Here is a 17486-nt window from a genome sequence, read left to right as displayed (position 1 = left end):
AGCTGTGTGGAGCAGTAATTCTTAAGAAGTAGATTATGAGAATGAAATTCAGAGTAGAAGACTGACCCTCAGTTGCTAAATTGTGAAAGTCAGAGTATGCTACGTATTGGTTTACCGGGGGATGACTATTCTTGGAAGAGTGTTTGATCCAGAGGAAGGTGGGTTGTATTGGGCCAACATATCAAGCTTCTGTGTGATAGTCAAAAATAAAGAGTATCAGATGGAGGATGCTTGGGGTGGTCCTGTTAGCCATTAGGAATAGTGTTTGTTGCTATGGAAACTACTGCTGAGGAACTCAATAGAAGGATTTGGATAAAGAGGAGAAAAGCAGAAAGGGTATGAAAAAGCAGTTTAATTGCTATAAAACAAAGGGAAATTTATGTACTGAGTGTAAATCTTACAGTCTTAAATCATTCACTCACATTAAATCCCTGCTCTCAATTAATTAGTGGAGAATAAAATATTGTTATGAGCCTTAATTTCCGTGATATTTTGGGCAAAGAACCACAGTGCTGGTGCAATTTTCATGAGACTTTTAGATATGCTTGACTAGGAAGTCATTACATCACATTTATCTGTTTGGATGTGGGAGACATTAACAGACTTATGAATATTCATGTTGTCTGGTTAATTAAGTTAATTGTTCTGCGGGAGTGCTTGCACTTCCAAGGACATTTCCCCCTACAATTTCTGTCTGGTACCTTCATCACTCATGCTTTACGTGAACTGCTGATACTTTTGTAAACACTCCTGTTCTTTTCCACCCTTTGGAAGAACGAATTAAAGCATTTCAACAGCATCTATATTTTATTGTTTGTGTAGTTTGTGAATATATTTATCGAAGTAAAGGCCACCTCTCCATCCATCTTCAAACAGCCATGAGTAAGTTGTCCTTACAATTGTGGCTATGTTGTGCTGTCACTAGGAGAATGTGACAAAACAGTGATATTGTGATGGGATTGAGAGCTAAACAAATTAAAGAGTTATTCAAAGCCTTCCTTTGATCAGAGAAAGCCAATGTGGTTAGACTATAAGAGTAGGATCTGGGAGACCCAGGTTCTAATCCTTATTCTGCCATGGAAGCATTCGGGGTGACTTTGAGTCACTCAGCCGGATGTGAGGGCGATCTGGCTGCGACATCTGTCACCCCATTGATCTCCAGGGTTGATTCAGGTAATCTGGCTGGCTTGGCAGGTGTCCCCTACCTCCCTCACCGCTCCATGTGCGTCCCTCCCGAAACTGCGCGCACGACCATCCCAGATAGTAGGAGTGTACCGTTTTTCGGTCAAGGGTCACTCAGCCTAACCTGCTCCACAAGGTTATTGTGAGGATAAAATAGAGGAGAGGAGAATGATGTGAGCTGCATTGGGGGGAAGCCAGGGTCTAAATGATATTAATAAATAGAAAAAATGTAATACAAAAGAATCAGGATTTATTTCTTTTCACAATGAATTAGATTCAATGGTTTTAAAAAGAGGCTAGATGGCCATCTGTCAGCAATGGTGATTATATGACCTTAGGGAGATCATGAGAGGGAGGGCACCTTGGCCATCTTCTGAGCATGGAGTATGGGTCACTGAGGGTGTTGGGGGGGGAGGTAGTTTGGAATTTCTTGCATTGTGCCGGGGGTTGGACTAGATGACCCTGGTGGTCCCAACTCTATGATTCAATTCTAAGTTCTTAGCACAGTATATATCTTCCCAAGTCAAGAAACAAACAATTGGATCCACAGGTGAAATAATGTTACAGATCTAAGTGTGGCTTGCTTTAAAGATTCCCTGGTAGGTATTCCACAAAATAATGCATACCCCTTCATGCAATATAGTGAACTATTGACAGTTTTGAGAGGGGAAAGTATAAGCATTTCTGATTATCTGGTACCCAGAGACTTTCATAATTCTAGTTTGGACCAGCCCTTTAATGTAAGGAGTCTTGCTCCAATATTCAGAGTGAAATATTATCTTGTATGACGTGAACTAATTCACTTTTTCCCCTGACTGTTTAACATTTACAGGCTCCACAAATATTTTGGCACATACTCTGAATGGAGTTCAACACATAACAACTGCAGCATTGAACATAATCCTGGGCAAGTGTTCTGTACCTCTGTATCTGAAATGTGTAGAAAACAAACTGATCTTTGCTGTACAGTGTTCTATTACATCATGAAGGTGCATTTGCAGTTCCAAAATTATATACTATAATAAAAAGACTACATTAATTTTTTTCATACTGACATTAATAAGGGAAATAGATCTGCAACAGTTGTATGATTCAAACGGAAGTATCCCAACTGCAGTAAAGTCTCAGTCCCGCTCCAAATCAGACACCTCCACAACTAGGAATACATTTCCAAATACAGAACTCGGATTGAAAGTCCTGGTGGTGGCCGCAAGGATTTTGTAAGGTGTGAATCAGTCCCTAGTCGTGCGTCCAGCCCCCCCTTTTTTTTACTGTGCCGCCCTCACCCGCACCTCTCCATCATTGCCTTGTTCTTGGCTGCTGTGTTGGCCCACAGTCCCTTGTGAAAGGGGGTGGGGAGTGTTTGCATTCAGAGAACTGGAAGCATCAGGTATGGTGTCGGTCTCTTTAATCTGGAATCCCTGGAAAATTCCAGTTTCACCCCCTGCATACTGCCCCATAGGTGCTACATACCAAATTCTGTTTTGGAGTTTTGAATTTTTGCACCTGCTATTTGCAGGTGAATTGTAACTTTAAAAAAAAAAAGTCTGATTTTATCATTGGGAAGATTAAAATTGTCACATTCCTCCTCTATATGTAGAAATCAGCTCTTTTTTTGAAGAATATTATTTGTAATGATTAGAATTAGTTTTGCTGATAAGCAGGCATGTTTTATTTGCAAGGAGGAAACCAACTGAAGGTAGTGCATACAGTCTTGAATTTTGATGTCCTCTGTGTTGTGTGAATAGATCTGCCTCTGCCTACTTTAGTTATGTAGCCCATTTAGGCTGCTAAGATCACCTTCACACATAATGTTTTCCCTACACAAAAAGAACCCCCCAAAATGATGTGCTGTAGATGGTATGTACTAAGCAGGATTCACGTGCACTATCATACTCAGAGGCAGAGAAGAGGCAAATTAAATCAGTAAAAACAGTAATTCCTGAGAGTTCCTTTACATTCACATCGATGTATTTAGGACATATACTTCATTACCCTTACTAGTAATATCTGCTTCTTGGCATTAACAATTAAGAAATTGTACAGGGCATGGGCATTTTGGTGGCTCAGGCAGAACGGAGGGGTGGGGCACTGGACCATTGACCATGTGTCCATTGGAGCAGGAAACAGTTGCAATGGGCTCGAGACTGGGTCCAGCACCCCGCAGACTTTAAAAGCTAGAACACCCTCCGAAGCAAGCCTGCACATTCGCAGTCCAATGTGTGCCCTCTTTTCCAGAGGAACAGCCACTTCTGTCAGAGGAAAGATCTCTAGGAATGATATGCTGAGTGCTAAGCGGAGTTATAGAATATGGAATATGGCTGGTGGATGTTAAAGAATTTCTCATTAATTAGACCTTTTTAGTCAGAGCGGTGCTTATTACTGAAATAATTTTCTTTATGTTTCAGGACACCTCCAATCAGTAGACATATGTTCTTTCAGTAGTCCGACCAAACTGCTTCGCTTTGGTTTCTCAGCTATGTTTGGTTTTGGATCAAGAACTCTAGCTTTTGCTGAAAAGAATCGATGGATGCCTTCAGATCAGCGAAATATTTTTGCTATGATCAAGACGCTGGCAAGTCTGAAGTATGAGAGATTTATTTTATTTAGAGTCCTTTTTAGGATAAAAAGGCAATAGGAAATACCAGTTGTGGCCCCACGGGCGAATGGCTCCCCGGAGAAATGGGTAACAGCAAAATAACCCACCAACCATAGTTACATGAAACCGCAAAAGAAACACACACACACGGTACTTTTGGGTAATAAAATGGCACAGCTTTTTATTGATCACAACAGAATGGAGCATTGGCGGAAAACCATGAGGTCGGATCCAAGTATCGGATCACCACACCTGTCATCCGATATATCGAAAGCATTGATAAACGGCCCAACTGCCTGTTGGGCAAACCACCGGAGTGGCGCTTAGATGGCCCCACCAGGACGGGAATCTCTGTGTGGAGCCAGCGCCACCTGGGATTGGAGCACTGAACACAAGCCCTGCAGCTGGGCAACAGTGTTGTACTCCATCCCAAGACCCCTTATGGGGGTCCCCACAAACGGGAAGGAAAGGCACATCTTCCCATCTTGGATCAGACCCCATGCAAAAACTGCCCAAAAGCTGTGACGGAAAAGAACACAACATCAAAACATAGGGAGGGTGGGTGGGACTCACTCGCCGCCGTCCCGATGAAATGAGGATGGTGGTCGGCTGCGCACCGCTTTTTAAAGGCGCAGGGGGAGGCCGGGGGTCAGGTGGCTACCTGACGTCACTCCCCCATGCCTCCCTGATCGCCAGGAAGACCATGGGGCCGGCGAGGTCTCACGGGACGAGCGACGCCCCCACCCCGCCCTTATGGCACCCCCTCTTCTCCCCGGAGCTGCCCGGGTAAGTCCACAATGCCCGACCTGTTTATTCAGGTTGGGTTTCTTTACACAAGTCCAATAATTGTTAAGATAAACTTGAGAAAATATTATTCAGATAATCTTTGTATCTAATTTCCAAGTGTTCTGCGAATACTTAAATCTGCAGATAGGGGCCACATTCACCCCCACAGATTTTTCTTCAAACTTGGGGTACTTCTCAAGTTTGCAGAAAAATCTGAAAAGTTAAAAAAAAAACACAAAGACAACACTGGGGGGGGGTGTTAAATCCCCCCGATTTTTTAAAAAAGTATTGTCTGCACATGTGCAAACAACATGCTTTCCACTGGGGCCGGGATCTTTGGCAGCGGCATTGGGGAAGAGGAAGCCACAGCAGGCTCAGCAGCAGAGGCTGGGAGCCTCACTGGGCCCATGAACTTCTGCAGCGGTGGTGTGGGGGGAAGCAAGCCGGGGGGGGGGGAAGCCGTAGCGGGCTCAACAGCTGAGGCTGGGAGCCACGCTGAGCCCGGGATTGGTGGCGATGGGGGGATGGGATTCCCTCCCGCGCATGTTTCATGAGTCCTACCAGTCTAATAAGACTGGTAACTACTACTAGTCTTGTAATATATCAGCAACATCCTGTAAATGTTTAAGGCTATATGTAAGCATACTTAACATTTAGAGTGCCAGTGACTTACTTCTCTTGTTCTCTTCTCAGACCAGAAGATTGTGAATTATCGTTTGTGCCTTTTATGCACTCACAGCAAACTTCCCCAGAGAATGATCGGTAAATAAAAATCAACCAAGCAGTCATAAATCAACAGCAGTTGCAGTCCAGCCAGTGCTTGTTGGGACTGACTTAAGCTCCCTTGATCTCAGTGAGATTTAAGTGTAGTTGAATCAGGCCCACTGTATTTTTTAAAAAAAAACTGAATAGAGGAAGTAATTAGGTACTTTTCTTTATGGTTTTAGATTGTGATAGAGGCCATAAACAGCACAACCCTAAGCGCCAAATCCATCGAAGTCATTGGGCTTAGAAGGGTGTAATCTTGTTTACCATTGCACCGTTCAAGATGTCCTTAGCACGCTTCTTGTAAATATATCTTAATAGGAAGTAATTCCTACTTATTTCAGAGTGGAACCTGTTTAAAAGAATAAAAGAAAGAAACAAAGAAAACTAGTACTAGTATCAAAATAAAACCCTCTCTTTACTGGTAGTTTTGGTTGCATGCTTTAAACCAGGGGTGGGGAATGTCAGGCCCGGGGGCCGTATAAGGCCCGCGAAATCATTTGGTGTGGCCCTTTGTGGGTCCTGGCAGATCTCTAGCGCAGAAGGATCGAAGACCAGCGATCTGCCCCCTCCCGTGGACAGGAATAGCCTCTATTCAAGGAGGATGTGAGTTTGTCTTGCTGAGAAAGGGAACCTTTTCTCCCTTTTGAAGAAGAGTCGTTAGCTATGGAGCTGCTAGGATTGCCCAACAAACTGTGTCTTGTGTTTGCTGCCCTGCCTGAATCTCTTGGATCCAGCTGGGAAAGGCAGAGCTCAAAAGCGAGTCACTCTACATGGCAGATACTCGGAGCTGTCTCCGGTCGTGCCACTTGGCTGAATGTTTGACCAAATATATCAGGCTAATTTTTAAGTTGATAATTTTGTATGGCCCGCAAATGATGTTCTAAATATCCAAATGGCCCTTGGCAGAAAAAAGGTTCCTCACCCCTGCTTTAAACTCTGGGTTGGATCCTGCAAAGGGTTAAGGGAACGGTTTCTTACCATTAAATAAGTAATGTGCATTTCCATTACCAAATAAATGCACATGGTGTGATGCACAACTTGCATAATGTTGGCTATTTTGTTTGTTCTGCCTTCCCTCCCACCAAATGGAAATGGACTTATAAGCTTTGCAAAGGACCAGTGTGGTCTGTAATTATTCTTCTGAAGACAGACATATGCCTCCATCTCACTTTTTCATTCCCTCTCTCCCTATTCTCTGGTTGCTGCCTTGTCAAGTATCCTCCAGTAGTGCATTATTTCCTGTTCCTTTGTCTTTTTGCAGGGATCATTGGTCTTGTCTTCTCTGTGCCCTTCACTGTGTGGCTATTGTGAGCATGTACCGTATTTTTCGCTCCATAAGACGCACTTTTTTCCTCCTCAAAAGTGAGGGGAAATGTCCATGCGTCTTATGGAGCGAATGCCGGCTGGGTGCGTGCGCGTCGGGACGGCTCGAGCCGGCGTTCCCCACCCTGACAGTCAGCTGGGAGGCGGGCGGGGCCGCACAGAGCCGGATGGGCGCGTGCGCCGGCTAGCTCTGTGCGGCCCCGCCCGCCTCCCAGCTGGCCGTCGGGGCGGGGAACGCCAGCTCGCGCCGTCGCGACGCACACGCACCCAGCCAGCATTCGCTCCATAAGACAAGTTTTTAGAGGAGGAAAACAAGATTTTTTCTTGTTTTCCTCCTCTAAAAACTAGGTGTCTTATGGAAAGGTGCGTCCTATGGAGCGAAAAATACGATATGTCTCCTTCTACCAGTATGTGGCCTAGAAAACACTGATCTGCTTTGTAGAATAGGCAACGCCCCTTGAGAAACGGATGTCTCCCATGGCTGGTCTTCTGCTGACCTGTTTTCCTACTTAAATCCCTCCTCTATGGCTTCTTGTTTGGGATGAGCTCAACCACCCACTCTTCTGTTTCCTCCTCCTCAAGTTGCTGTCTTCTAGCTCTGGGAAACACTATAGAATAACAAGTTAGACAAATACAAGTTCAACAAGACATGGCACAGCAACTTGTGCTACTAAAAGCTTAAATAAAGTTCAGATACATTTTGTACAGCATTTTACACTGGAGACAACCGAGGTGTAAGAAAAACAGAGCCTGTGAAAGCACAACAGAATTTTTTTGGGGTTAGGTACACAGATTAAGCTTTCATTAGCCTTTTGTACTTGAAGGTGGATGTGACCATTACTGAAAGGCAAGTCTCTGGGATGCAAGCCTGCAGAGAAGTTTGTGAACAGAGAGTCTTGGAGTGTTTGGTGCTCTTCTGCCTGTCATTGCACCTTCATGTCCAACCTTGAAGAAATCCATTTTTAGGTGTTACCATTTAAATCTAATGTTTGCCAAGCATATCATATCATTGCCCCAACAGGATCCTCCAAATTATCATCCTGTGTAACACAGCCCTTTAAGAAGACCTGACTATAAGGAGATGCAAATCAGCGCTGGCTTTCACTACCTCAAGCAGGGCAGCTGTCTTTGCCGTGTCCCAGCCCATCCCTCTAGGAACCAGTTTGTTAGGCAGGAGGTGACAATCCAAGCTTCCTGTCCAAAACGATTTTCATTTTCTGATCATCACTGCTTGAGGACCTATTACATCAAGAGTGATTACACAAAACATACCGGGACATGTATACAATTCTGATTGAATATTTGCAGAAGAATTACGGAGGGAAGTTCAAGAAATTTTGATGCAAGACAACTTGAATTATGCCTTACGCAAGTGAAATTTTTAGTTGGGATATAATAAGATTTACTTAGCACAAGCGGATATTGATGATAAAAGCCTTTCCAAATAACCCAACAGTCCTTGTACCAGTGGAAGAAAAAACATGGGATCCAACTTTCTCGAGTTAAAAGTTTTCATTTCCCCCCATGAACATGTTGCATTTTTATTAATGTGTTATTTTACATCCTTCATTGCCTTTACTTATTCTATCTTAACACATTTTTTATTTTTAGAAAGAAGCAAGAAAGACTTAAATCTGGTAAGTTTTCAAGTTTAATTACTTACAACAGGGAATTAGGGTATCCTTGAAGTAATGTAGTGTGATGTTATATTTAGACAGCTGGGATCAGCCGGAGAGGATCCAGGGTCATTTCCTGAATGTGAGCATTATGGCAATCCCTTGTCTATGTTCGATGGCACCAAGAGGCTTGGCCCCTAATACCAGGTCAGTAAGGGTTTCAAGAATTACAGTAATGTCTCTCAGTTCTGAGATCTAATTGTAAGAAACCTTGCTTTCCCTAGAATGCGTGCCTGCGTCGTGAGCAGTCTAGATCCGCTGAGGTTGGGGGAAGGGGCGCAGAGGCTAGAGCGGGATGACAGTGGACTCCGATAATCTGAAGAACTGTAATCAGTTTGTGGCACATAAGGTCAAGTCATCTAACTAGAATAATCATTGGATAATTATAGTGATTAAATTAGTTTACAAGTCTGACTTAAGTGGTAGTCATCTACTAATAATCTCCCTGGGGCTTTGCTAATGGGAACTCCGTTCTTTGGATCTGACTGATTGATTTCAGTTTATTGTTAAGACGTTAATCACCACAGTAACTGGAAATATTAAAGCTACAGTTTTAAAAAGTATACAAAAGAAAATGCAGCGCAATGCTGGGCCGAGATCATATATAACCAGTAAAACAATCAACTCTTATTATCAGGGAATTTTTGATATGATATGATCTGACCTGCAGTATTTGTAAAAGGGGGTTTTGTTTTTTAACTGCTGCCTGTTCTAGCAGGTACACAGTTTTATGTTAGATTGGCCAAAATCTACTGCATGATATACTTTAACTCAAGGGGAATTTTTTCTGATATGACAATGTATAAGCATCAGTTAGAACCTTATTAAAATAAGTTATTTTTAAATAGAGAATATATATATAGTGTTGTTAATTTTCTAAGAAACCATTTTGCTTATTGACTGCTATTTTTTCATTTATGTTGTGCTAGATTACAAAACTAAGCATATATAAATATTTAAACATATAGAACATAAGAAAAATCATGCAGGATCAGACCAAGGCCCATCAAATCCTGCAGTCTGTTCACACAATGGCCAACTAGATGCATAGACATAAAAAGTAAAATAAGCCTCCCCTCTTAGTCCTTGGAAGCCGTTTCCATGAAGGTTTATCTGGCAGTTCCAGTTGTTTCCACTCCTGCTCAAAAGATTGTCTAATAAAATTTGTTTAAACTTAAGATACCAAGGAGCCACTTTAAGATTATCCATAGTTGGATGTTTTTCCATAGTTTGATTATCTAGAGTGAATGTACTTTTACACAAGTGGTCCCTACCCTCATGAAATGGTGGGTGGGAGAAGGGTGGGTGAACTTCCAAACGTGACCGGCCAGGTAGGAGCAGAAACATTGGGGCATGGTGCCCCCAGGTCAGGTCAGTCAGTCTACAGCACAGGATAGCATGCTGAAAGCCACCAAGAGGTCCAGGAGAATCTAAAGGGGCCACTTGACTGGCAAATTGGCAACCAGAGTGTGTTCAGTTTCCAAACTAGATCTGAATCAGTATTGGAATGGTTTTAGATAACTCCCTTTATCAAAGACAGTTTGAAGTTGTGTCTCATTGAAGACTGCCCCCAAATGGCATATTATTCACCATCTTGTCCCCAAATGGCATATTATTCACTGGCCAATAGTTCAAATCATTGGATGCATTTTTCAGGATGCATAGGCTATATTTAGATCATCAGCTATGACTGAAAACCTTAAACCAAACTTTGCCTGCTCCATATATTTCCCATGGAATTCATAGTTTTTCTTATAAAAAATTCATTTAATACATTTATAAAACAGGTCATATTATAGGTTTAAACTCTTAATTAATCAAAAATAAAATAATAACAACAATAAAAAAAATCCTCCTGGCACAGAAAAGGACTTGTAGTGACTGTAAAAGTTTGTACTAAACTATATATATATTTATAGGGCTATTTTAATTTTTTTAATGCTTTTATTGATTAATATGACTTTTATAGTCTGTAAGCCGCTCTGAGCCTGGCTTTGGACGGGAAGAGCAGGGTAACAAATGGAAATAATAAATAAATAAATAAATAAATAAATAAATATTCTAGACCAGAGATGTCAAAAATTAACTTTGGGGCCCTTTTCCAAGTTCCTTAGAGGTACTTAATGTGGTTTGGAGCACCTACCATATTTCATAAAGAACTAATTAATTTGTGTGTGTGGCTAAAGAAGTTGATACCCACAGAAGGACAGAGGGGCTCCTTGTTAACAGCTGCTACTGCAAACTATAACATCCCAATTCCAGTGAAAAAGTATACACCAGCATACCTACTGAATCCTGGAATAAAACTGTTTTAGCTAGTTATCTGGTTCAAATTAACACTGAAATGTGTTTGTTTATTAGGCTCCCTGGAGCACTTTTAGTGATGTGGGGGGAAAAAGTTATGCATATTGCCCAGGCATTTGATCATTTTGCTAAAAACGTTAGATTTTCATTCTTTCTTCCTGAAAAGCTGTTAATGGTCAAAGCTGCTAGCTTTGCCAGTAGATTGTTCACCTTTCACTTTCTTTTTTATCTCAAAATGTATAACATCGAACTTGTTGGAGTGATGTGACTTCGTTTAAGGATAGTGTACTACTGTCTCTTCCTGGCAGCTAGCCACAGAAGCTGATGATTACATAGAAGAGATCTACACACCAAGCTGTCAGAGGACAATTCTGTCGTAGGCATCATTCAGGGAGCCACAAAATCCAGCTTTTAAACTGAGTGCTGCCTTTGTGAGCCAATGGCATTTAAAACAAAAAACATCTCAGAGTAGTGGTGCCCTTATTTCTCTCTAGTAGAAGAGATTGGACTGTTGCCGTTACTTCATCACATCTATTATAAATAGTATTTTAATTCGGTACAATGAAAACTCCAGAACCAATTTTTTTTCCTCTCTAGGATGATATGTACAGGTTCTTTCAGGAAAATGGAAATGTTAAAATGCAGTCTTTCTAACTTGACTATAATGACTAAGAGACTGAGCTGTGATTCAGAGAATTCCCAGTTCAATTCTTGTCTCAGCCAGGAATTCATTGTGTCCCCTTTTCTGACTTTGGCCCCTATTTACAATAATAGTACTGATCTTCCCTATTGTGGCGTTTTAGGGATTACCAAGATAATATACATGAAACATTTCAAATATATTAAAACATTATTGAATTGGTATTACTCTTTTTAAAGTATTAACATAGTGCTGGTTGCAGACGAGTTATGAATGAGATCAAAATCAGATGTGAAATTTACTGCTGTAACTGAACTCTCTTCTGTTTAGATTGAATGATGGAAGCATAGCTCTTATTGTTGTCCGGAACACTTCTCGTCCAGAATTTGTTAAGCACCTGAAAAGATACGCCAGTGTAAAAAACCAGGTAAAGGCTTACCTTCTGTTCTGCTACCAAGAATTGTTTAACTAGTTACTTAACATCACAGCAGAAAGCAAAAACACATAAGGCAATAACACAAAATATCTAAAACAAAACTTATAAAAGCACAAAGAAAAAGTTTTAAGTGGAGGTAAATGCACCACAGGAGATATCCGTGTCTTCATAAGAAGGCAGGTTCTTGTCGGAAAACATTAGCCCACTTTTATCTGATTTTTAAAATCACCAGTCAGACTAATACTGATTAGCCTATTTCCGTCCATCTGTTGTGGTTTATTTAGACATCTTATAGATAGGAGTTATAAGAGAATAAAGCTGCTAAACTGATTTTAAAAACTCAGAAATACTAAATTTAAATGTAGTCTGCATTGGGATTAAGGGAAATGGTGACTCATTTTATTTTTGTGGATATTTAAATTTCCCCTTTATGCAGAGCACGTAGGGACAGTGCATACATGACAACATACCGTAGATGCACACACATACAGTGAGTGAATCTACAGACATTTTCTCTCTGATGTTACAGTAGTGTTTTCTGATTGTTTCTTTTAAGGACGTCTCTTTTTTGATTGAATATTATAGACCACAGTTAAAATGATTGCCCTTATTTCAAATGCTATAGCACTAAACTTTCCTAGGAATTTGATATGCTGTTCAGATAATCATTGATTCTACGCAGTTTACGTGAAAAGAAGGAACACCACTGAGTCACTTTGCCAGAGCAAAACTTTGTGCTGCTGTGAAAACAGAATGCAGGACAGGAGGCCTTGCAGAGACCGCCAGTAGGGATGTACGCTCTGATATATCAGGTCCGAATATATACCTGAAAAAATACCTTATTGGAACTGGCATAACATTTCCATGGGTGGAAGGATTTCTGCCTGTGAACGGATACTTTCCTGCCTCTAACCCCCCCCCCCCCCGCTTCAGTCTCAAATGCCCCATGGGCATGCCCTCCTTATCGTTATTTTTCAGATATATTCAGAATCTGGATCGATAATTGGGGATCTCAGCAATACAGGTATCCTTATCCTGAATATTCCCAGAAATGTTTGGGAATATCAGGTATCGGGGACCCAAATAACCCAGAACACTGGTATTTATACATTTCCTGATATTGGAATCTGAAAAATACAGATTATTTTCAGGTGCATCTCTCTAGCTGGCAGTCCTTATGCTAACAAGGAAAGGCTGACTGTTTCTTCTGTCTCGCTGCATAACATTTCCATGGGTGGAAGGATTTCTGCCTGTGAACGGCAACTTCCTCGCCTCTCCCCTCTGCTTCAGTCTCAAATGCCCCATGGGCATGCCCTCCTGGGGTGCATTTGAGTGCAGCAATTGGGGGAAAGTGCGGGAGTTGTGCGGGAAATTGGGGGAGTTGTGCTCTGCGGGCAGAATCTTTCCACCCAAAGAAACGCTGCACTGATTCCAAGGCCTTCTGTTCAAAAGATAATAATATTTCTAATGGGAAACTATGTCGTTGATTTCCTTTCAAGGAAAGAACAGTTAGATCAGAAAAGGAGAATCATGTTGGGCAGCAAATAATCATCCCTTATGCTAGTCATGCCCTGACTCGGATGGCCCAGCCTAGCCAGATCTCAGAAGCTAAGTAGGGTTGGCTCTGGTTATTACCTGGATGAGAGACTATCAAGGAAGTCAAGGGTTGCTACACAGAGGCAGGCAATGGCAAACCACTTCTGTTCATCTCTTGCCTTAAAAGCCCTGTGGGGTCTCCTTAAGTCAGCTGCAATTTGACAGCACTTTCCACCATGCCAGTTGTCTCATGAATAGAAGTTAACAAGTGGGGACCCGCAAGGAACTTGCGGGGGCAGCTGTCCCATTCCCCCACGTTTTCTTCCTCCCCTCTCCCCCGACTTCTCTCAGTCTCTCACTTTTTCTCCCTTCTGCCACCTCTTACTCTCTCCTCCATTCCTGTAACTTTCTGTCTTCTGCCCCCCCCCCATCACTCTTTCTGGCCATCACCCTCCCAGCCACCCACCTACTTCCCCCTGTCCTTAGGGATTGCCAGCTCCAGGTTGAGAAAATTCCTGGAAATTTTGGGGTGGAGCCTTGGGAACCTGATGTGTGGGAAGGGAAGCAACCAACCTCAGCAGGGTATAATGCCATAGAGCCCACCCTCCAAAGCAGCCATTTTCTCCAGGGGAACTGATCTCTGTCATCTGGAGATCAGTTGTGATTCCGGGTGATCTCCAGCCCTCACCTGGAGGTTGGCAATGCCAGTTCTCCTGGAGGAAATGGCTGCTTTGGAGGGTGGAGTCTATGGCCTTATACCCTTCTGAGGTCCCTCCCTTAAACCCCACCCTCCCCAGGCTCCACCCCTCAAATCTCCAGGAATTTCCCAACCTGGGAAATCTCCCTCCCACCCAATAGCCAACCTAAATTTATCTGCCCCTCTGACTTAAGTTTTCCATCTCCTCCCCCACCCTCCTGGAGCCTTTACCCTGGAAAACTACAGTCTTTCTCCACACTGGGGACCAAAGCAGCTTACATTAGTCTCCTCACCTCCTTTTTATCCACCCTTTAAGTTAGGTTAGGCTAAAAGCATATGACTGGTCTTTAATCACCCAGTGAGCTTCCACAGCAAAAGGGCAATTTGAACCAGGGAATGCCAGATCCTGCTCTGAAGCTCTAACTGCTGTACCACACTGGCTTTCATAGGGTGGCTGCTGTTAGAACAGTAGCAAACAGCCAGGCCTAGTCCTGCCAACCTCCAAGTGGGACCTGGAGATCCCCCGGAATTACAACCAAACTCCAGACTACAGAGATCTGTCTCCCTGGAGAAAATGGCTGCTTTGACACCCTGCTGAGGCTTCTTCCCTCCCCAAACCCTGCTCCCCTCAGACTTCGCCACAAAATCCCCAGGAATTTCCCAACCTAGAGTTGGCAACCCTAGCCAGGCCCCAGTGAGTCCTCCCTCAAAGGACAAAATAGGCCTGGAAAGTGCTGTGCCCCCTCCTCCTGCCTTTCACTAGCAGAACCAAGCCTAGAATCTGTGGTTGCCTAGCAACAATCATTGAGGGGATCTGTTACTTAAAGCTACAGGCACTCTTATCATTTTTGGCTTTTAAAAAAAAAACTTCCCTATGTGTGTGTGTTTGTGGGGTTTTTTTTGGGGGGGGGGATTTCAGATTGTTCTGCAAACCTGGGGCCCTTTTCAGGTTTGTAGAAAGATCTGTTTTGCTCATTTACAGTTCCAGTCACTGTATCCAAAGATTTGGCAACTTTGCTATTAGAATATATTATTCTTTTGGAAAGAGTATACTTTTAGATTGTCTAAGATAATTAATGGAATATTTTCTTTCTAAAAATGAAAGCACATGTTAATATTGATTATATAAAATCACAAATGAAACCATTAAACTGTTAAATATTGTGCAAATATTTCTTTTGTATGTTAGTTCAACTTTCCCTTTGTTGAGACGTACACTGTTGAGGCAGTAAAAGTTCAGCCAAGGACAAAAAAGGACTGTGTCAGTGAAGAAAATGTGGAGACTGCAGAAACCTATCCCTGGAATATAGACGGTGATTTAATGGAATGGACATCAGAAATTCTTGTTCGGTAGGACAAAGCAAAGCATATTGACAATAGGTTTTAGTGGTTGCCAAGTTTAGAGTGTCGTCATTCAGCACTCTGCACTAAGAATCAGCAAGGTTATCTAAAGCCAAGTTGAAGTTCCTTCAGCCTTGCATTTCTGCACCAGTCTAGTTTTGCTTATGCACAATAACCCCCGCCTCCCCAATTAGGCTTCTGCGTATGCCTTTAGACACTGCTATGGTGACCAGCAAATATGAGCAGAAAGCACAATGGCCAGAAATCTCACCGCAAGGGCAATTTTATTATGGAAATTATTATTCTTGCTTCCTTTCTCTATTGAGGGGCCAGTTTGACAATACTGGACCATCTGGAGTAGTGAGTGGTCTACGATCTGGGTTTAAATCCCACTCTGCAATGAAGCTCACTGGGTGACCATATGCTAGTCACTGTGTTTCAGCATCATAAAATGGAGGCGGGGAGCCCTGATGTTCTTGGAGTAAGGATGAGATTAAATAATGGACTGCTTAGGTAGACTAGGGCACTGGAGAAGATTCTTTTATCTGATTCCAGAGTGATAGAGCCAGTTGGGTAGGGCCAGGTAGTTTGACCTTGCCTCCTCTTACATCTCGAGTCCTCTGCAGATGATACACTGGATAGTGGATGACTGGAATCATTTCCACTCCTACCTGGTATTCCCACATTACATATGGGTCTGTCTGCATAAAATGCAAAGTACTATGCATATTCTATCAAGCCAGGAAGTACGTCTGAAATTACAGTCAGATGTTAAATTCACGGGGCATCCTGTTTCAATCAAGTTTGCAGAATGTTGGGGCAGACTGTCTTTCATGGATATCTGTATGTACTGTGACTGTGTAACAAAACTAAAGTGAGACATTTATCTCTGCATGTAAACCTAATCTTAGAGAATGGCAGCCCATTCCTGAAAGGGGGGGGCAGTTAGGCAGAGGCCGGGAGCGGCACAGCCACGCCACTTCCATAGAGGCTTCCTGGCCACTGAACAGAAATTAAACCATTTAGAAAATAAAAAAGAGATGAATCCTCCATTGAAATCAACGGGGCTATGCCACCAAAAAAGGTGTATAGCCATGCCGCAGCTCGAGTGGGTGTTTCTTGGTCCAAAGCCAAGTGTTCCTTGGTCCAAAGGGGTTAGGAAGCTGCCTAAAGGCAGCTCTAGCCCTGGGAATGCTCCCCCACGCAGGCACAGGCTCCTGTTTCGGGGATTTTGCTGCCAGAGTAGCACCACCAGTGGTAGGGTCGCATGCAGTGGCGTGGCTTCCTGGGACTGGTGTGTTTGCTTCAGCCCCCCCCCCCTCATGATTGCAGTTGAGATGTATTTGATCCACATTTGCTTACTGCTTTTAAACTACACAAAACACTGATGTTGTCATTTCACTTGAATATTGTACAATATACAAACTGAGTTCAGACTGAAGTCAGACTGAGTTTAATTGTTCATTGTTCCACATGTAAACAAATACAGTTTACTGGTCGCGTGAATATCCCATACTAAATTGTTCAGCAGTAAAAACAATAACTTTTATTTGACTGTAGGTGAAAAGAAAGGTTTCTTTCTTCTTTAATGTTGTTAATTGATCTCTGTGCTTAGAGAAATGCATAATAAAGTGACAAATGTGTAATGGATTTTCCCCTTTTTCTATTATTTTAGGGTACATCCTGCATTAATTTGTCTGTATGGAGGAAATGCTGATACAGTAGATAATCCAAAAGGATCATGAAGTTCTTTTTAGAGGAAAATGATGAAAAGCAATTCCTTATTTTTCAGCTGAATCATGTTTATTTCTTATATGGGGTAAAGTACTGTATATTCCAAACCAAGTCTGGATAAGAAATCCCTGATAAATTCTTCATTGGTATTTGATTCTTATATTATGGCACACACCACTTGCTGAACAGTCTTCCATGAATAATTATCAGTCTTCTGTGTGTTTATATTCAAGATTTTAGGAATCCAGTGTGTATTCACTGGTAACTTGATCAAGAGTTAAAGTATTAAAGGAAAACTGATTTTAAATCATGTATATGTGCTCAAAACTCACCTCTCATGTAATATCCCTTCTCTATTAGGGGTATTTGAAAATTGTGAAACTGTAGTACCAAATTAAAATGTTATGGCTATTTATAATGTGATTTCTTCTTCTTTTAATTCCCAGTAAATGTATGTGGCAAAT

At 42.2% G+C, this 17486-nt stretch overlaps 1 protein-coding gene across 1 annotated transcript in view; it reads left to right on the top strand.

The window, feature by feature from the left end:
• CERKL (ceramide kinase like) overlaps positions 1 to 17098 on the top strand; it is a 68539-nt gene extending 51441 nt beyond the window's left edge. The window contains exons 6-13 of the mRNA XM_056861410.1: positions 2015 to 2089; positions 3591 to 3768; positions 5261 to 5329; positions 8270 to 8295; positions 8373 to 8481; positions 11609 to 11705; positions 15137 to 15297; positions 16964 to 17098. Coding sequence (XP_056717388.1) covers positions 2015 to 2089; positions 3591 to 3768; positions 5261 to 5329; positions 8270 to 8295; positions 8373 to 8481; positions 11609 to 11705; positions 15137 to 15297; positions 16964 to 17033 — 785 coding nt within the window. The 3' untranslated portion in view covers positions 17034 to 17098. The remainder of the gene's footprint in view (positions 1 to 2014; positions 2090 to 3590; positions 3769 to 5260; positions 5330 to 8269; positions 8296 to 8372; positions 8482 to 11608; positions 11706 to 15136; positions 15298 to 16963) is intronic.
• The last annotated feature ends 388 nt before the right edge of the window (positions 17099 to 17486 follow it).

This window comes from Euleptes europaea, chromosome 15, assembly GCF_029931775.1.
Source record: "Euleptes europaea isolate rEulEur1 chromosome 15, rEulEur1.hap1, whole genome shotgun sequence".
Classification (NCBI taxonomy): Eukaryota; Metazoa; Chordata; class Lepidosauria; order Squamata; family Sphaerodactylidae; genus Euleptes; species Euleptes europaea.
The sequence above is the reverse complement of the archived record's forward strand: the minus strand, read 5'-3'. Positions and strand labels throughout refer to the sequence as shown.